This window comes from Meles meles, chromosome 4, assembly GCF_922984935.1.
Source record: "Meles meles chromosome 4, mMelMel3.1 paternal haplotype, whole genome shotgun sequence".
In the NCBI taxonomy this organism is placed as follows: domain Eukaryota; kingdom Metazoa; phylum Chordata; class Mammalia; order Carnivora; family Mustelidae; genus Meles; species Meles meles.
The window spans coordinates 41,712,650-41,734,211 of record NC_060069.1 but is presented as its reverse complement, the minus strand read 5'-3'; the positions used below and the strand labels follow the sequence as shown (position 1 = coordinate 41,734,211).

General features: G+C 42.0%; 1 protein-coding gene across 18 annotated transcripts in view; it reads right to left on the bottom strand.

The window, feature by feature from the left end:
- The window catches only part of KALRN (kalirin RhoGEF kinase), a 672,007-nt gene that overhangs the window by 316,387 nt on the left and 334,058 nt on the right, over positions 1–21,562 (bottom strand). For all 18 annotated transcript variants that reach the window (XM_046002937.1, XM_046002938.1, XM_046002933.1 and 15 more), the window contains exon 11: positions 5,737–5,928. In XM_046002937.1, the coding sequence (XP_045858893.1) occupies positions 5,737–5,928 (192 nt within the window). The remainder of the gene's footprint in view (positions 1–5,736; positions 5,929–21,562) is intronic.

The following is a 21,562-nucleotide window of genomic DNA, read 5'->3' as shown; positions in this document are numbered from 1 at the left end:
CTCAGCCCAGTGGTTAGCAGGCTGATAAGAAAAGGAAGCACTGGTCTACCTTCAGGAGGATAAAATGTCAAACAAAATTGCTTGTGATTAAAGAGAATTTGGCTTAGAGCTAGAGAAGGGGACTATAGCACCAAAGACAAAACATTAGTGACATCTTTCTCTATCTGTCCTTCTGTTACAAAAACAGAAGAAAAGGAGCTCTTGAATGAAACTGATATTTACTGGTGATAATTCTTGATTCTGCCTCTGTTGGCTACTCCTTGAGCATGGGAAAATGACTTTACTTCAGCTACTTCATATTGAAACTGGTGAGTGTGTGCACGTGTAGGCATGTGTATGTGTGGGCTCTCCAGCTTGTCCCTAAAATCCCTTCCAGCTCTAATTTGCTATGGTTTCTCTTCAAAGGCTGATGTCAAGAAGAGGGTAGCAAAGAAATGGCTTTCTAAACTGAAACACAGTAGTCACAGCTTGGACACAGACACATCCAAAATCCAGAAACTTTAGCAACAGTTTGAGGATAACTATGATATCAAGTTAAGACACTATTAGCACCTAGAAAGCTTGAGTTGTGAGCCACTTGCAATCCCACAAGGTCACACCCACACAAGTGACTATAGGAGCAGCACATTTAAATCACAAGCTCATAATATGATTTTTTAAAAAATTTATTTATTTGACAGACAGAGATCACAAGTAGGTGGAGAGGCAGGCAGAGAGAGAGGAGGAAGCAGGCTCCCCACGGAGCAGAGAGCCCGATGCAGGGCTCGATCCCAGGACCCTGAGACCATGACCCGAGCTGAAGGCAGAGGCTCCAACCCACTGAGTCACCCAGGCGCCCCTCATAATATGATTTTTTGAATAAGGACCTCTGAGGCGTACATAAAGTAGACAGAAAGGAACATTAGTGTCCCTAAACTATGAGTAAGGGCCAATATTCCATTTCCTAGGCTACAATTTTCTCATCTGAATGTCCTGTGGGTTTCCTTCTGTGTATGTGTCCATCTGACTTACCCCTGAAGAGTATGCCTAGATTGCTTTGAAAAGAATCCACATTAGAGCACCACTTCTATTAGTAATTTACTAGTTATCAGGCAGCCAGTGAAACCCAGTCAGAATGGTCTCTCCCTTCAAGCTACCACAAGCAATGATTGCCAAAACTAGGTAAACTCACAGAGTGTGTGAGGTAATCCTGTTGTTCTCCATTTGGTTTCTCTCCCCTAGGGTGCTCCTTTTTGTCCTCTGTGTAAGGAGAGTCCAACATATTAGCACTGCATCTTTTCCTTCAATCCACTGCTTCCAGAATGACTCTCATGTTTCAGCCATTTCCAGATGCTCTTCTTGGTCAAACACACCTGTAGTGTGACCCATTCCTTCAGGGCTCTGCTCTTTGGTTGGCAATGATTACTGGTCCATGTGGACAGATGCACTTAGGTGGCTTTATGTGTTCTTCTGCTCAGAGAACACATGTGGTTGTGGCCCCAAATACCTGTATCCAAACAATGAACCTAATTGGAGAAGTTCTAGAACCTTAGCAAAGGTGAAGTGGATGGAGCCTTTGAATGTACTACATAAAGTTAGTCCTAAGAGTAAACCGGGGAGTTCGGGAGCCCATACTGCCTGCAGAGAAAGAGGAATGGAAAAAGGCAGGAAGGGAAGGGCAAGGAAGGAAGACACTAGGAGGTCTGTAGAACTAATGAGGCTTACGGATGAATGGTTACGGAAGAAGGTAGTCTACTGTACCACTTTCCTCTGCTGATAGGCGGTTTACCTGCACAGCTGTGGAGCACTGTGCTGGGACAATCCACAGCCCTAAGATGTCTCACAGATATAGCTCCACAGGGTGAACTGCCCTCCCCTCACTTTGAAGAGATCGTTTTTCTTTGGCATCCACGACCAGCTTTTATTTCTTAAACAAACATCGTGACAGTTGGCAGTTGAGATGGAGGACAAAACGATCTTGTTCTTGCAAGAATCATTGTTTTGGAAGACAGATTTCGTTTTGGTTCTGCGGTGGGTGGGGAGAGGAACATGTGTTCATATGAGTGTCTGAGGTGTTTGTGGGATGTGTGTGTGTGTGTGTGTGTGTGTGTGTGTGTGAGTGTGTGCGTGCCTGTTTGAGCAGAAAATAGCACGGAAGAATGATTTCACAAGTTTAGAAACAAATAGAAATGGGCATTTAATTAAGCTGTGTAATAAAGAGTCGAAGTTGATTATCTTGGCCACATTCTTTAGTTAATTTGACTCTCATATTATTACTAGAAAAATATGTAAAAATGGATACTTTGAAAGCCCAGCAATTGCAGTATTTCCATGGAAACGCACAAGGAAAGAGAATTCTGTCTGGACAATCTCTGTGGAACAGATGACACTTGCTACAAATGCCTTCTCCCTGGACAAAGAAAATGAGGACTTGGGTAAATTCTTCTCCTTACATTCTCCCTAGCTCTCAAGACCAGCAAAATGCCAGCTGCCCTCCTGTCCCCAGGCAAAAACAAGCTATTGGGAAGTTCAGCACAATAGATATGAATAGTTGAGGCTCTGTGAACATAAGAAGGTCCCAACACATGTTTGTCGCCTCTCTTTATAGTGTAGCTCTTCACTCCAAAAAGGATGACAAATTTTATTTTTGTAAAATAACATTAATTGGGATTGTTATGGATTTCCAATTAAACATGTCATTGAACGGAAGATATAAAACAAAGGAATGCAAAAAAAAATTAAATCACCCATGCATTTAACTTCTTTGTATACTTCTTTCTGGTCTTTATTCTATGTGTGTATCAAAATTGTGATCGTGCTGGATATACAGTGTTCTATATATTACACTACAAGCCCTTTCTCATGCTATTCATGATCTTTGACAATGTGATTTATAATGACTATAATATTTTGCTGGCTAGATGTACTGTGAATAGTATAATGGATCACTCAACATGGACTATTTAGTTTTTAATTATTCAAATTATGAAGAACACTGCAATAAAATGGTTAGAAGGTTTTAACTTTCCAGACTCCCATGGTCACTAAGAATTCATGATGCAGGGCCAAAAGGATTAAACACACTGTTCAGTCTGTAGAAGAAATGGGCTTGGAGGGCATCTTTCTCATATCTTCCTCCTGTTTCCTCTCTGATCCTAATTAGAGTAATCTTTTGATGTAGGAAGTGGGAAAAAGTAAAATTATGAACTTCAGCCTGGGGAGTCACGGGAAGCCTAGGTTAAATCATTTATGAAGGCGGATGTTCAGTTCCTGCCCAGAAATCTCTTGTACAGGGGGCTCTACCTAATTCCTTCGAAATCATATACCACAACAACATTCTATTACACAGTGGCATTAATGCAAAAACTCAGGAAACGACTGATGCAGATAGAAAGGAAGAAAGAAAAGGAAGGAGGAGGGGGCGCCTCGGTGCCTCAGTTGGTTAAGTATCTGACTCTTTATCTCAGCTCAGGTCTTGATCTCAGGGTCATGAGTTCAAGCCCCACAATGGGCTCCACACTGGGCATGGAGTCTACTTTAAAAAAAAAAAAAAAGGAAGGAGGAAGAAATTAGCCATAACTAGGCAGAAAGGATCTGTGACAGTATTTATCAGACAGTAAATATCAGACAGTATTTATCTGCCTCCCACACCCACAACCTAGCAACACTTTGCATTTCTCAGCTAAGATCTACCCTTCCCATCAAGGCCCTGTTTTGAGGGTTGAAAATGTAAAGAGGAAAAAGAAGGATAAGGAGAAGGAAGAACAGCAGAGGAGGGGAGGAGATAGCAGAAGAACATGGGAGGAGAGAGAACAGCAGAGGCAAGCACAAGCAGTCTTTAGGAAGACACATAAGGTCTCTGCGGGTGAGAAGCTCCATCACGACATAGACAGACTCTTTTGTGAGCCTGAGTTTCCCCGTTTGAAACCATGTTTAAGAAAATCTAAACCATAAGATGATCATGACAATTCCATGTGTCTGGCAAGGAGTAGGTGCCCAATTTAAAAAAAAACAAACACTACCTATTATGCATTGAGTGCTTACAATGAACCACATCTTAGGTCAGGGAAATCATCTGTATTATTTCAGACTTACTCTTATTTATTATTGTTATTATCACCATCAAATAAAGAAGATGAAAAGAAGAAAAAGAAAGGAGTCTTGAACACTAGAACTATAAGGGGGTCTCAGGACCACTGAATCCAACTGCACGATTTTATAGATGGGGCAACCCAGGGCCAGGGGCATAGTGATCTGCATAAGCTCACACAGTTGTTGTTTTTTTTGTTTGTTTTTGGTTTTTTTTTTAATTATGTTATGTTAGTCACCATATAGTATATCATTAGTTTTTGGCTCACATGGTTCTATAGCAGCAGACTCTGGACTAGAATCCCAGTCTTCTAGGTCCATGCACAGAACATGGAGATACAGCTAACCTAACCTCACCCATCACCTCCCTGGGCAGCGAGCACCCCCACAGCCCTCACAGGAAACATGACTCCTGTTCATTCATGCTCCATTCCATCACCCACAGGCTCATAATTAGAAGAGAATACACAAGACTTTGCTTTCTGAAACCATTATTAAGAGTCAGGTGAGCCCCAAGCAAGCAGACAGTCCGGCAGGAAAACCTGGATTAAAGCTAATCCCCTTGCTTTACAGACACTCATCAGAGAGTGGCTGTGGGTCCCACAGAGAGGAACCAGAGCCATCTTCAGGGAGCTCGCCAGCCCTCCATCTGCCTGGGGAAATCTCAGTTTAGAAAACATTATCTTTTCATGTTTTTCTCTGATAGGCACTGCAATGATTTGCATTCATTCCCACCAAGTGTCAGAAAAGCCTATGAAGTAGTAACAACCAGGCTTCTTAATGCATTTCAAATATCAAAAATCAACTTAATTAAGCAGGGTTAATTTTTTTTTCCTGAGAAGCAATCAAACTCTAATTAATACTCTATTAAAATGAATTCCTGGGGGAACACAAGCATGCATACACCTAATGAGTTCATCTGCCAAGGGTGTTATTATAGAAGATGCTCAGTGTGCCTCCTCGCTGGCCACTTACTCCATTTCAGAGTGCGCCATGTTAATCAGAAATGAAAAGCAATTGCAGGTTTGCAGCCCTCCTCCTATCTATGAGGCCCTCCGCCCTGCCAATAGTGTAACCTAATCCATCCTCCCCTCTCCCCTCTCCACTCTGTGAATGATTCAGGCCGTACTTAAGCCCAGCTGGCTTCCTTCTGCATGAGGGTAAGTTCCCCTTTCCTTCACCGGAGGCCACTCCACCATCAGGCAAGCTGAGAACCAACTCGCTTTAACATCAACCCTCTGGCAGACCTCATTAAGGAGATTTAATCCTCTGTTTTAAAAAGATAAAAGAAAACACAGAACACATTTGCAAACTCTGTATGCTTCTTGCTGGTAGCAAAGATGATCAAAGTTCTGCTGGACTGATTTCTGACAGGAAACAGCAACCAAGAGAAAGTGGGTCCAGGGTGGGAAAGGAGTCTGCGATGATACATTTCCTTTTGCCATGGCTATTTCTACACCAGCTGAAGACTGAATGCTCTAGCAGACTTCGTCAATGACCTGTTTCTGTGGCCCTCCCCCCACCAGAGATGAGAAGGGAAAAATTTTGTTCCATTCTGGTTGAGACCTAAATACAGGTTATCAGGGGCAAATTGTGTCATCACTGTCAGGAGCCTAGGAACCCTAAGACCACTCGGCCCCTGGGGCATACAAGCCAAGCTCGCCTTACCTCTTTGGTGTGTGTGTGGAAGGAGACAGACATGTCCAGGAGAAGCTTCCGCTGTTCCACCCGGCGCACAAAGTCCTGGATGCGTACCTCCAGGTGTCGAGCTGCCTTGTAGATCTCCTCGGGGTCACATTCCCCCGTCTGAGCCAGCTGCTCGGCGGCTTCTAGGAGCTTGTCCGCATTGGTGTAGGTATTCTGCCAGCAGCAACAGTGAGCGAAAGTCAACTTGCAGTCACTGACTGAGCTTTGCGCCTTCCCCCAGCCCACCCGGGGCTGCCCAGAGCCGCAGCGCAGGGCGTAGGCGGGGAGCCCACAGCTCCCTGATCCAGCACGGAGGAGCTGAGTGCCAGGCTCGCCCGCCGCCTCTCAGCGAGCTAGCAGCTTGGCAGCTTGGCACAAGTGGGCACTAGCTAGGTGCCTCCTCCGTCCCTGAGATTTCTCAGAGGTGGGATGTCCCTGGGAAGAAGCGAGGAGGCATGCGAGAACCCCCGTCCCCGTGCACTGTGACTCCCCACCCTTGCGAAGTTCCATCACTGCCTTTGCATCTCAGGCTGTAACTGCCAGAGTCAGAAATACCTCATCCACAAAGATCGTCAGTGTTTCTATGCGAGAACACCCGAGAAACAATAACTGGGAGACTTGTTCGACTTTTGCCCCCAAGTTCCCTGTGACTACTGGTGTTTATCTTCTGGAACAGAGCTATCTCTTTGCAGGGGAAGGAGTCAGCAATTCCAGGGAGCTGACAGAAGGAAGCAGCCACGGTCAGAAAGAGAAGATGCAGGCTGTTCCCTGTGCATCCAGTGAAGGCTTAGTGTTTGTAGGAAGGCTGGGGAGGAGCCTGGCCATCTTAAGAGACTGCCTGCACTCGCATATTGCCACACGCGCACACACACTCCTCCAACCCCTGTCTGTACACACCATGGTATTCTCTAGAGCATACCAAAAGGCAACCAGCTTGTAATTATTATTCATCAGGACAGGAGTCACTACCTTTGTAAGAGTAATGCCACGGACAACTTTTCCTCAGCAGGCTTCCCTTAAAAAAGATCCTGATATTCCCTGCTTGAGAACTGGTGACTCAAGTGTCTATCATATTTCTTAATATCCCTACAGTCATGCAATGCCCTATGGAGTGGTTAATAAGTGGTGACTGGTGAGGATGCAAATCTGGCAAAAGGAAAGTATCAAATGCACAGTGAATGAGAACGGAAATGGGTTTATGAGTAATGACTTGGCCTGTGGAGAAGTGCTCTTTAGTGTCCGTGGAGTTTTCATTTTTTATTTTTGGCGGGGGGGGGGGGGGTGGGTTCGGTTTTGTTTTGCCGTTTTTTTTTGTTTTTTTTGTTTTTAATTTACCTGAAGATCCGGGCATTAAAGATTGAATTGTACTCCTTGTACTCCTTGCCCCCAACCTGAAAATTCCCATGTTGAAGTCCTAACACCCAGAACCTCAGAATGTGACCTTATTTGGAAACCGAGTCATTGCAGATGTAATTAGTTCGGACGAAGTCCTACTGGAGTAGAGCGGGTTCCTAATCTAACATTTGGAAGGGGAGGCGAACCATAAGAGACTATGGACTCTGAAAAACAACCTGAGGGTTTTGAAGGGTCAGGGGTGGGAGGTTGGGGGAACAGGTGGTGGGTAATAGGGAGGGCACGTTTTGCATGGAGCACTGGGTGTTGTGCAAAAACAATGAATACTGTTACGCTGAAAAAATAAATAAAATGGAAAAAAAAAACCAAAAACCGACCAGTATCCTTACAGAAAGAATGCCATGTGAAGATGAAGCCGAGATTGGGGCGTGCATCTACCGGGCAAGGAATGATAAACATTGCCAGCAAACCGCTAGAGTTAAGAGAGGCAGGGAACAGATTGTCCCACATAGCCCTCAGAAAGAACCAATCCTGTTGACACTTCGATCTTGGACTTCCGGCCTCCAGAACTGACAGACAATACATTTCTGTTGTTTAAGCTCCCTGGTTTGTGCTGCTTTGTTATGGAAGCCCCAGAAAGCTAATGTGCTGGGGTCAAAACTTTCAGAGGCTGTTGACACAGACTCTCGGTTTTACTGAGGAAGATGGGCAAGCCTTCAGTAAACACTTGTCATGGTTTTAAGAAATACTTAGAGAGGTCCCAGTGGCTACTTAAGGAACGGTTGTCTGAAAAACAATGGCCTAGGCAAATGTTGTCCCAATGCAGGTGAGTAGAGTGGTGGTGGGACTTGAAAAGGAGGAAGAATCCCTTGGTGCCACTTAGGAAATTCATGGAATTGTGGTTGTCCACAATTTCTCGTAAATATACCCAGAGCAGATGGAGGGAGTTTTTCGGTTTTTTGTTTGTTTGTTTGTTTTTTGTTTTTCAGGAATCCCTCATATTTTCTATCTTAAACCCTACAGAATTTCAGGAAACCCCAAAGAAACCCACAGGTTGTGACCTCGTATTTTCTAGGCAAAAAATAAATATTTGTGGCAAAGCCACAAATGTGGCAAAGCTCTCTGCTCAGCGGGGATCCTACTTCCTCCTCTCTCTCTCTGCCTGCTTCTCTGCCTACTTGTGATCTCTGTCTGTCAAATAAAATATTTTTTAAAAAAGTCAATAATTATCGAATAATTTTCACATGCCAAGAACAATCTAAAGATTTATATGTATATTAACTTCTTAATCTTCCAAAATAACCCTATGAAGTCAATTCAACCATTAGCCCCATTCTACAGATGAAGAAACTGAGGCACAAATCATTTCTGGTGAAGGTCACATGTCTCATAAGTGACAGAACCAAGATTAAAATCTTTTCTGGTTTCAGAGACCAAGCTCCAAACTATTACACTATCCAGTCAGATGAAGAAGGGCCTTGGTGTGCCATGCTGAGGAATTTCACCCCAAACACAGCGGGAAGCCACTAACAGTTCTAAATAAAGGACAGATGTGATAGGTATCTAGTATAGACCCTGTCCTGCCTCTCTACAGAGTGAAGGCAGGATTTAGCAGAGAAGGAAGAGGGCTTCTCATTGACACGATTCCCTTTTCTTTATGCTCACAGTACTCTATGTTTATCCATTTCATGGCCATTATCATCCCTATAGTAACAACATGCTCCCAGGGGTATCTCTCTACTGGTCTGTGAGCTTAAATGTAGGTTCCATGTTTCATTCATCTTTGGTTCTTCATACCAGGAACCATGACTGGTTTATTATAGGTACTTGTTAAATGCTTACTGAATGAACAAGGCACAGAGATGGGAATGAGCATGGTATGTTTGGATAAGCTGAATCAACCTGAATAAATTAGACAGTGGTAAGAAATGATACTGGATAATGCAGAAAAGAGAAAATATATTTTATAAAGAGAAAGGGATAATAATGACAGGAGGAAGGGCAAGGGAGTCAATGCTAAAAGCTGGGCTCCCTGCTTTACCTGCTGCCTGGCCCTCCTCCCTATCACTACCAGAAAGAGACTCTAAAAAGCAGATCCAATCACATGGCTCTTCTACTCAAACTGTTCAGTGGTTTTCCACTGCCTTTGAGGGTAAAAATTCCTTAGCATGGCATGCCAGGCCCTTCTTCATCTGACACTTGCTTTTTCTCAACAGCTTCAGCTCACATTTATCCCCTACAGCTTAGCCCCTGACCTGCTGTCACTACCAGAAACTCATTGCGCTGAATCCTGCCTCTATTCTGCCTGAGATGCTCTTCCTCCACTTTTTGTACATGACCAATTCTTACCCTTTAAGGCCCAGCCTAGGCATCACTTTCTCCAGAAAGTCCATCCTCATAGCCACTTCCTACACAAAGATGTGCTCCTCTGAGGTCTCAGAGTAATCTGTGCCAAGCCCCTCCTTGGTACCTGCCATATTCCAATGCAAATATTTGCCTTTCTCATCTGCTTAGAGGAACACAATGTCTTTTATCTCTTTCTGTTAGTGCCTGGCACCAAGTAAATGCTCCATAAATATTTAGTGAATGAATTAATAAATTAAAGAATACATCACTCCCCAATCAATCCTAATATTCAATCCTTGGCTCTCTTCAACTACTTGGTACAAGACCTTACATGCTAGAATTCATATTCAGTGTTCAATCCCACTTGATTTATTCTACTTCCTGATACAGTCCTGAAATAGGAATGTGCTTAGAGAATATCAACTAGAGTATAACCAAAGCACTTCTGCTCACCTTCTGACCAAAAAACAGCAGTTTCTGCCCCAGGTTCAGGGTTGGACTTCACTCTGAGTACATACAGTTCCTAGGCATTATTTGGTTTCCAAGCTTCCTAGCCTCTGCCTTGTACTTGATCCCTTAACAGAATTACCCAACTGATATGTCAAAAATGGGTAGACGAGCTGGGTTATTGATCCTTCAGCTACTGAGGCTTTCAAGAAGGGCCTGTGGTCATCCTGAGTCAGACAACTGGGACACACAGATAGCTGTAATTTCTGTTCTTCTCTCCCAATCCCTATGTCAACCAGGTAAAATGTCCTAGATAATTCAGGCCTTCAGTCTACCTTCCATTCAACCTGCTGCAGCCCTAGCCCATTATTTATTTATTTACTTATTTTTGCTTTTTCCTCATGGAAGAAAGAGAACTAGGATAACTTGTCTCTACTTATCTCTGGATTTTGACATTAGTGAATGGCAGACAAATCAGGGTGATAGCCCGAACTTTACACCTGAATAGTACTTTACAGCTGACAAATTTCTTTCACCTTCTTTCCTTACCCAACCTAGGGCAGATATGCAGAGAATGCATCTGTGTGTGAGGACATGAACCAAGGCTGGGGAAAATAAAAAAAAAAACCACCTGAAGGAATTAAAGGTAATGGCACCCACTATTCACACAAGGCTGGGAATGGTACCTGTTTCCATCAGGGACACTGGAAAACCTCATGAATCATAGGATATTAGGTAGAGTACTCAGAAGATTCTTGCCTCAGCAGGGGCAAATAATTAGCCTTAACCTAGCTAGCACTGCTGTGGTCCTGCTTAACAAATTCTGTAAGACCTGAACAGATCAAACTTTTTTCAAGTAACTTAACTATATCCCAGAACAAAGCTTAAGAATATTTATAAGAATACAGAAATATTCAGCAACCAACAAGGTAAAATTCACAATGTCTGGTGTCTAATAAAAAAAAAACCACTAGATGGGGATGCCTGGGTGGCTCAGTGGGTTAAAGCCTCTGCCTTCAGCTCAGGTCATGATCGCAGGCAGGGTCCTGGGATTGAGCCCCGCATCAGGGTCTCTGCTCAGCAGGGAGCCTGCTTCCTCCTCTGTCTCTCTGCCTGCCTCTCTGCCTACTTGTGATCTCTGTCTGTCAAAATAAAAAACAAAAACAAAACCAGAAAAAACTACTACACATACAAAAGAGCAAGAAAATATAACTCATGATGAGGAGAAAAATCAATCAAAACTGACCTACAACTGACACAGATATTAAATTAGCAGATAAAGCTTTTTAAAATGGCTATTAAAATTGTATTTCATACGTTCAAAAGTTAAATCGAAAAACAGAAGATACTAAAAAAAAAAAAAAAAGAGCTTGCACTTGAAGAGATGAAAAATATGCTGGATGGTAGTAGGTTAAACAAAGTAAAGGAAAGATTACTGAACTCAAAAACATAGCCAGAAACTATTCAAAGTGAAATGCTGAGAGAAAAATAATTTTTTTAAATGAAGTATCAGTGAGCTGTGGGACAACTTTAATAAAGCTAACACCCATGTAATTGAAATCCCAAAAAGAGAGTGTGGGAAGCAGAAAAGATGTTTAAAAAAATAATGACCCCCAAATTCCAAACTTACTAAAAACTATAAATCCACAGATATAATAAACTAAAACTTAACCTAAGAAACCCAAGGAAAATTACACCAAGGCACATAAAAATTGAGTCAAACCAAGTGGAAAAAAAGGAAAGGAAATCTTAAAAGTGGTCAGGGGAAAAAAGACATGTTACACACACACACACACACACACACACACACACACACACAGATGTAAAGTTGACAGCAGACTGCCTACAAGAAACAATCCAAGAAGAAAATAGTGGAACAATATCTTCACTGAAAGAAGGAAAAATCCTGTCAACCTAGAATTCTATGTCCACCCCAAGTATTTTTCAAAAACAAAGACGAAATAAAGACATATTGAGGCATATGAATCTGAAAGAATTCTTCACTAGCAGACTTGCATGACAAGAAACATTTAAGGAAGTCCTTCAGGAAGAAGGAAAACAGTACCGGATGGAAATACAGATTCACACATTGGAATGAAGAAGAACTCTAGAAATGTTAATTACATGGGGGAAAAAATGTAAGATTTTTTTCTTATTATTTAAATCTCTTTAAAATATAATATAAAAATAACAATGTAGCATGGAGTTTATAGCACATGTATAATAAAACATGACAACAATAGCACAAAGGTCAGAAAGGGAGAAATGGAAATGTACTATTATAAGGTTCTTATATGTAAAATGGCATAACATCATTTGAAGGTGAACCATAATAAATTAAAGTCATATACCATAACCAACCCTAAAGCAACCATTAAAGTAACAAAATAGTTATAGCTAATAAACCAACAAAGGAGATAAAATGTAATCATAAAAAATACTCTGTTCTCATGATAAGTACATTCTTTAATCCCCATCGTATATTCCCCTCATTCCCCCATCCTTGTCCTCTTTGGAAACCATCAGTTTGTTCTCTATAGTTAAGAGACTGTTTCTTGGTTTCTCTCTCTCTCTCTCTTTTCCTTTGCTTGTTTGTTTTTTCTTAAATACCACATATGTGTAAAGTCATATAGTATTTGTCTTTCTCTGACTGGTTTATTTTGCTTAGTTATACTCTCTAGCTCCAGACTAAAAGTACATTAGTGCTTTCCAAGGGATACTGAGGCTGAAGTGATTGCTAATGGTTTCAGAATTTCTTGTGATGAAATTGTTCCAAAATTAACTGTGGTGATATTTGCACAATTCTGTGAATATACTTGCAACCATGGAGTTGTATACTTTAAAGGGGTGAATTGTATGTTATGTGAATATATCTCAATAAAGCTGTTTTTAGGGAGAAGGAATATTCTATTAACCCAAAACAGAAAGAAAAAGGAAGATAAGAATAGATGAAAGAAATAGAAAAAACATAACAAGATGATAGATAAAACATATCAATAATCACATTAAATATAAGTTGTCTATATACCATAATCAAAGGGCAGAGATTGTCAGGTTGGATTAAAAGGCAAGCCCCAACTATGTGCTGTCTACAAGGAATACAGTTTAAATGTAAAGACACAAATAAGTTAAAAGTAAAAGGGCAGAAAAATTGCAGCATGATAACACTAATCAAAAGAAACCTGGGGTGGCTTTATTAATATCAGACATAGTAGATTTCAAAGCAAATCATATTACTGGGGAAAAAGAAGGTCATTTCATAATGATAAAGGGGTCAATTCATCAAGAGGACATCATAATGCCAAACATTTATGCACCTATGAACAAAGCTTTAAAATACGTGAAGCAAAAGCTGACAAACTTTCAAGAAGAAACAGACAAATCCACAATCATAATCAGAGATTTAATACCCCTCTCCCAATAATTAAATAGAAAAAGTAGATAGGAAATTAGTAAGGATATAGGAGATGTTAAGACTTGATCTAGCTGCTCTGTCTAACATTTATTAATACTCCATCCAAAAATAGCAAAATACACATTCTTTCTAAGCCTTTACAGAACATTTACTATCAAAGAACACAGTATAAGTTTATGAGGTGTCTACAGGTGTGCTAGGCATTGTATCAGGCTCCTTATATACATTACCTCTAAACTTTAGGATCAATTTTAAGGTGGGCATTATTAATTTCATTTTTCAAATGAGAAAACTGAGGCTCAGAGAGATAAAGTAAGATGTTTGAAGAATGCTCCATAGCTAGAAAATGGCAAGCAGGGTTTCTGCGGCTGTCACCTTCAGATACTTTTCACTAAACCATATATCTCTCTAAGACTGAATGTAAAATCTCTACCTCCTCTGCTTCCCTGTTACTTTGCATTTTATTTGTTCTTATGACTTTGATTTCTAAATTATGATATTGCAATTATTCTTTTGCAATTGCTATTTTTTGTTTTGTTTTGTAATACACTTCAAAGTGCATATGGTGACTTCCAGAGAAAACTGCATTCTCTTTGAAGGAAAGAGTCCTATCTTACTCATCTTTTCTATCTGAACTACTCATCAATATACCTGAGGTGCAGCGCTCTCCTTTCAATCGGCACCGAATCCCAAAGCTGTGCAGCCCAGGATCTTGCCAGCAGTAAGGCTTGGAAATGGATATTTACCTTGCCTTCTAATGTAGGTAGTATCCAGTTTAAGAATGAGTATTGACCTAAAAGTTCCTTTTGTAGATTCTCAACAAGATCCTAGCAAACAGGATCCAGCAGCACATTCAAAAGATTATCCACCATGACCAGGTGGGATTCATCCCTGGGTTGCAAGGTTGGTTCAACATTCGCAAATCAATCAGTGTGATAGAACACATCAATAAGAGAAGAGAGAAGAACCACATGGTCCTCTCAATTGATGCAGAAAAAGCATTTGACAAAATCCAGCATCCGTTCCTGATGAAAACGCTTCAAAGTATAGGGATAGAGGGAACATTCCTGAACTTTATAAAATCTATCTATGAAAGACCCACAGCAAATATCATCCTCAATGGGAAAAAGCTTGCAGCCTTCCCGTTGAGATCAGGAACACGACAAGGATGCCCACTCTCACCACTCTTGTTCAACATAGTATTAGAAGTTCTAGCAACGGCAATCAGACAACAAAGAGAAATAAAAGGTATCCAAATTGGCAAGGAAGAAGTCAAACTCTCTCTCTTCGCAGATGACATGATTCTTTATATGGAAAACCCCAAAGACTCCACCCCCAAACTACTAGAACTCATACAGCAATTCAGTAACGTGGCAGGATACAAAGTCAATGTACAGAAATCAGTGGCTTTCTTATACACTAACAATGAAAATAACAGAAAGGGAAATTAGAGAATCGATTCCATTTACTATAGCACCAAGAACCATAAGATACCTGGGCATAAACCTAACCAAAGAAGTAAAGGACCTGTACTCGAGGAACTACAGAACACTCATGAAAGAAATTGAAGAAGACACAAAAAGATGGAAGACTGTTCCATGCTCTTGGATTGGAAGAATAAACATTGTTAAAATGTCTATACTGCCTAGAGCAATCTATACTTTTAATGCTATTCCGATCAAAATTCCACCGATATTTTTCAAAGAGCTGGAGCAAATAATCCTAAAATTTGTATGGAGTCAGAAGAGACCCCGAATTGCTAAAGAAATGTTGAAAAACAAAAACAAAACTGGCAGCATCACGTTACCCGATTTCAAGCTTTACTACAAAGCTGTGATCACCAAGACAGCGTGGTACTGGCATAAAAACAGACACATAGACCAGTGGAACAGAGTGGAGAGCCCAGATATGGACCCTCAACTCTATGGTCAAATAATCTTCGACAAAAAAGGAAAAAATATTCAATGGAAAAAAGACAGTCTCTTCAATAAATGGTGCTGGGAAAACTGGACAGCAATATGTACAAGAATGAAACTCAACCATTCTCTTACACCGTACACAAAGATAAACTCGAAATGGATAAAAGACCTCAACGTGAGACAGGAATCTATCAGAATCCTAGAGGAGAACATAGGCAGTAACCTCTTCGATATCAGCCACAGCAACTTCTTTCAAGATATGTCTCCAAAGGCCAAGGAAACAAAAGCAAAAATGAACTTTTGGGACTTCATCAAGATCAAAAGCTTCTGCACAGCAAAGGAAACAGTCAACAAAACAAAGAGGGAACCCACGGAATGGGAGAAGATATTTGCAAATGACAGTACAGACAAAAGGTTGATATCCAGGATCTATAAAGAACTTCTCAAACTCAACACACACAAAACAGATAATCATATCAAAAAATGGGCAGAAGATATGAACAGACACTTCTCCAACGAAGACATACAAATGGCTATCAGACACATGAAAAAATGTTCATCATCACTAGCCATCAGGGAGATTCAAATTAAAACAACATTGAGATACCACCTAACACCAGTTAGAATGGCCAAAATTAGCAAGACAGGAAACAACGTGTGTTGGAGAGGATGTGGAGAAAGGGGAACCCTCTTACACTGTTGGTGGGAATGCAAGTTAGTGCAGCCACTTTGGAGAACAGTGTGGAGATTCCTGAAGAAATTAAAAATAGAGCTTCCCTATGACCCTGCAATTGCACTGCTGGGTATTTACCCCAAAGATACAGATGTAGTGAAAAGAAGGGCCATTTGTACCCCAATGTTTATTGCAGCAATGGCTACAGTCACCAAACTGTGGAAAGAACCAAGATGCCCTTCAACGGATGAATGGATAAGGAAGATGTGGTCCATATACACGATGGAGTATTATGCCTCCATCAGAAAGGACGAATACCCAACTTTTGTAGCAACATGGACGGGACTGGAAGAAATTATGCTGAGCGAAATAAGTCAAGCAGAGAGAGTCAAGTATCATATGGTCTCACTTATTTGTGGAGCATAACAAATAACATGGAGGGCATGGGGAGATGGAGAGGAGAGGGAGTTGAGGGAAACTGGAAGGGGAGATGGACCATGAGAGACTATGGACTCTGAAAAACAACCAGAGGGTTATGAAGGGGTGGTGGGGGGGGGGTGGGGGGGTGGGAGGTTGAGGAACCAGGTGGTGGGTAATAGGGAGGGCACGTACTGCATGGAGCACTGGGTGTGATGCCAAAACAATGAACACTGTTATACTGTAAATAAACAAATAAAAAAAAATAAAATAAAAACCCGAATGAAACTAAAAAAAAAAAAAAAAGTTCCTTTTGTAAACCTCTTTTTTTTTTTTTAAAGATTTTTTTATTTATTCATTTGAGTGAAAGGAGAAAGAGGGCATGGGCAGGGAGGTGGGTCAGAGAGAGAGGGCATGGGCAGGGAGGTAGGTCTCAGTGAGGAGGGTGCCTGATGTGGGACTCAATCCCAGGACCCTGGGATCATGAACTGAGCTGAAGGCAGATGCTTAACTGACTGAGGCATCCAGGTGTCCCCCTTTGTAAGCCTCTTATTTAACACTGAGAATGTAAATGGGAGTTAGATTCCCAGGATAAAATAAAGAAATTCAGTTGAGCACATAATATGTTTAAAATTTGGTACTAACATAGTACATCATGTACAATCAACCAACATTTATAACTAGGCTGATGTAGGAAGATGTTTTTCAGTTTTCATTCCCAAACACCAGGCACACATTTCTTCTCCATTTGCTGGCTCTCACAGGGAGGCAGGGGATAGACTCTGGCAATGGCTAAGTGGTCTTTGGTGGGAAGCAGTAGGAAAAAAGGAGGAAACTGCTCCTGGTACCAGTGACGATTAACCCACCATATTACATCTGCTAGAAGGACATCTTCTTACAGTGTTCAGAATAAAGGAACAAATGATAGTTGCCGTCATTAGGGCAATTTGTATGTCCAAACAAGGAGTGTCTAATGAGTAGTCCTAATTAGAGGCTCCTTAAATTGGAGTCTCTCTGTACAAATATTCAGTCTATTAATTGGGACTAATACCAAAAATAACTACTACAGATGTCAAAAGCTCCCGACATAAATGGCTTGGGTGTTGAGATTATCTCTGGAAACCTCACTGCTGGCTGTATCACAAACACATACACAATCACCACCCTGTCCCATTCTCACACGCATTGCTGCTTGCTAGGAGCATTTTCTTCTCTCTATCTGAAATGCTGTAGCCTCTTTTCCTATTAATGATAAACAGTGTATTTCCAGAACTCCACATATTTTAAGTAAAGCTTTTTTTTTTAAAGTAAAGTTTTATTTTCCTACAGTCTAATTTTTATGCATTTAAGAATGTACCGAGATCTAGGAATTCTGAGAAAAGAATAGCAGTTATTTTTCTCTAGGGTGTTCTCTCTTTTACTGACCCTTTTCTTTCCTTCGAATCGCACCAGCCTTCTTCATTTACATGCTATACTTTGAAGGAACTTCAGTGTTTTTCCTCTCAGCTACAGGCTAGAGGCTAAATATCTATTTACTAGCAGGCAAGAGAACAAAAGAATAATGAAAACTGTTAGCATGTGATGTATTATCATCTATCTATTTAATATAACAACAACAACAACAAATAGAAACAACTTGCTTTCTGGACCAAAAGAAGGGTGGATCCTAGAGGTTGCCAAAACAGGTTATAAGGTATGATTTGACAGGAAACATCAGGTCTAGCTTGTAAGAAAGTCTGGTCAGTTTCCAGAAAATGTGGCCATGACTAGAGGGCTGAGACAGAAAGCAAGAAAGGACTTTGTCCCTGACCTTCCCCCTTCCTGTGCTTCCAGGGCCTGGAGAACAGCAGAAGGTAGACACTGGGCTATAGGCTGGGCCTGGGAGAGCCAAGACTGGTGCTCGATGGATGATTGTGCAAAGAGGGGGGAGGATTAGAGGCCAGAAGCTGGCCTAGAGCCCCAGGCTGGGACAAAGGAAAGGGTCCTAGGGAGCTGAACAATCAATCAGGAAGTCAAAACCAGGAGAATGCCATGCAGACACAAAGCTCTGAAGACTGAGGAGGGAAGCGTTTCATCTTCTTCCTGCTGAATAGGCCCCAGATGTAGCCAGCTGGATTCCATATTGCTAGTAAGCAACCTACCACTCCCAGAAATTGATAACATGGTTTCCACCCTGGCCACCCTTCCCTCTCCTTCCTTTGCCAACTCTCCTTGAATTGGCAAAATAATGAAGGGGAACACGTAAGCAAAACAGAAGAACGTGGGCAAACATTCAAAAAGCGAACAAGGTAGACCTAAGTGTTCAGACACGGATACGTAGATTGCCCAGTTATCATGGCCCTGTAGAAGTTCATTCTCACGTGGATGTCTGCAAGCCACGGAAACAAGCAGGTGGAGAGACTGCATCCCCACAGAACAAAGATGAATAGGGCCACCTGCTGCAGGGTTTGGCAACTTAAGACATACTTTGAGGGGGGTGGTGTACCCAAAGCAATGTTCTCTTTCAAAAGATATAACTTTGCAGTGTTGCTGTTTTTCCTGGCTTCCATGTTCTATGTCTGGCTTCCAGTGGGAGGCAGTGGGTGTGAGAGGGGGAAGGCAGGGCTCTGAGGAGACAAGACAGTTGGCTTGAAAATACTGCGGAAATCCTGCAGGCTAGGGGACTTACTTTTCTTTTCTCTCCCAGTCCTAAAGGGGACAGAGAGGGAAAGGCTGGGCCTGACCCAGGGAAATGGGGATCAGATAATGGGTTAACAAAGCAGAGGCTCTACCCTACCCACACTTCTGCTTTGGCCCAGTTAGCACAGTGTCCCTTCAAATCCCTCCTCCTCCTTGGTCAGATGCGGCCCTGGGATCGAAGGCACAGACCCTCTGGACTGGAGGTATTCCTGCTCACTTTCCACCTTTGCAGACCCTGGACTCCTTCTACTGCCCTATTCTGGCCTTGGCTAACCTCCCTGGGTTCGAATCACAGATTCTATGGAAAGTGTTTCTCAACAGTAGCACTACTAATATTTTGGGCCAGACAATTCTTTATTTGGGAGGCTGTTACAGGTTGAATTCTATTCCTCCAAAAAGATTGTGTTGAAACCTTCACCTCAAGCACCTGAGAAGGTGACCATTTTTAAAAATAGTGTCATTGTGGACATAATTTGTTAAAATTAGGTCATACTGGAACTGGGTGGGCTTTAATCCAATATGACTAGTAGCCTTATAAAAAGATGGTCATGGGGCCTCAAAACACTTTTTCTGAAGATGGCACCAAAGATGAAGAAGGAAGTTCTGCCTCCCCCAAAGCAGGGGCTAAAGCAAAGGCACCAAGGGCCAAGAAAGTGGTACTGAGAGGTGGCCACAGTCACAGACAAAATAGAGATGGACATGCTGCCTACTTCTGATGGCCTGAGACATCACATCTCTGAAGGCAGCCCAAATATCCTCAAAGGGGCACCCCCAAGAGAAACAGTCTTGACAACTATGCAATCATCAAGTTCCCCCGACTACCTAGTCAGCCATGAAGGAAATAGAAGACAACAACTCACTTGTGTTCATTGTGGTCAATAAGCAGCAGATTAAACAGGCTCTGAGGAAGCTCTATGACATTGAGGTGGCCAAGGTCAACACCCCAATCAGGCCTGATAGAGACAAGAAGGCATATACTTCCACGGACTTCTGACAATGATGCTTCAGATGTTGCCAACAAAATCAGGATCATCTAAATGGAGTCCAGCTGGCTAATTCTAAATATACATTTTTTCACCATAAAAAAATGGCCATGTGAAGATATAGACACAGGGAGAGCACCATGTGACATGAAGGCCTAGAATGGAATGATACAGCTACAAGCCAAGGAACACCAAAGATTGCCAGCAAACTATCAAACTCTAGGAGGGAGGCCTGGAGCAGATTCTCCCTCCCAGCCCTCAGAAGGGATCAACCCTGTGGATGGACACCTCGATCTCGGACTTCCAGCTTCCAGAACCGAGATAATTCATTTCTGTTGTTTTAAGCCTCCCCCCCACACCTCCAGCTTGTGCTACTTTGTTACAATAGCCCTAGGAAATTAATACAGGGGATGTTCTTTGTACTGTCCAATGTTTAGCAGAATTCCTGGCCTATACCCACAGGATGCCAACAGCAGTCCCCAGATATAACACCCCAAAGTGTCCCTAGACATTGCAAATGTCCCTTGGGGGAGCAAAATAGCCTTCTCTTTGAGAACTACTGTCTTAGATCATAAGACTATAGAGGAAGCCCTACAGAGGGAGACCATACTACTTCCTCAGCTTACAGTGCTTTTCTGATAATCTTTAGAAGGCAGAAGCCTTGGGCAATCATCTAGTACTGTGGTTCTTTTTTATTTTTTAAAGATTTTATTTATTTATTTGACAGACAGAGATCACAAGTAGGCAGAGAGGCAGGCAGAGAGAGAGGAGGAAGCAGGCTCCCTGCCCAATGTGGGGCTCGATCCCAGAACCCTGGGATCATGACCTGAGTTGAAGGCAGAGGCTTTAACCCACTGAGCCACCCAGGCGTCCCTAGTACTGTGGTTCTTACAGGACAGAATGAGGGGGTAGATAAAGGAGCTTGGGGGAGAAAAGCAGTATCCAAGCCCTAAGTCAAATAACTCCAATTAGAATGGCTGCGGGTAGGGGCGGGTGTACGGTAGCATTTTTTTTTCCCCATTTTATTTATTTTTTTCAGCATAACAGTATTCATTGTTTTTGCACAACACCCAGTGCTCCATGCAAAACGTGCCCTCCCTATTACCCACCACCTGTTCCCCCAACCTCCCACCCCTGACCCTTCAAAACCCTCAGGTTGTTTTTCAAAGTCCATAGTCTCTTATGGTTCGCCTCCCCTCCCCAATGTCCATAGCCCCCTCCCCCTCTCCCAATCCCACCTCCCCCCAGCAACCCCCAGTTTGTTTTGTGAGATTAAGAGTCATTTATGGTTTGTCTCCGAAGAATAAATGAAACAAGATGGGATTGGGAGGGAGACAAACGGTAGCATATTTTTAAAAAGTTATCACTGCAGCCATTATCTAAAGTTAAAACCACTCATCTAAGGGCAGGACTCAAAGCCTGGGCTGAAATTCGGAGGTGATAGAAATCTAGTCTTTTGCCTTAAAATAAAATTGCTCTAGTCTTTGAATGAATAGTAATGCTTCTGAAGACCAGAAAAATTTAGAACAAAAGATTATAATGGATTTAATACTGTGCTTAGAAGTTGAAATATAGT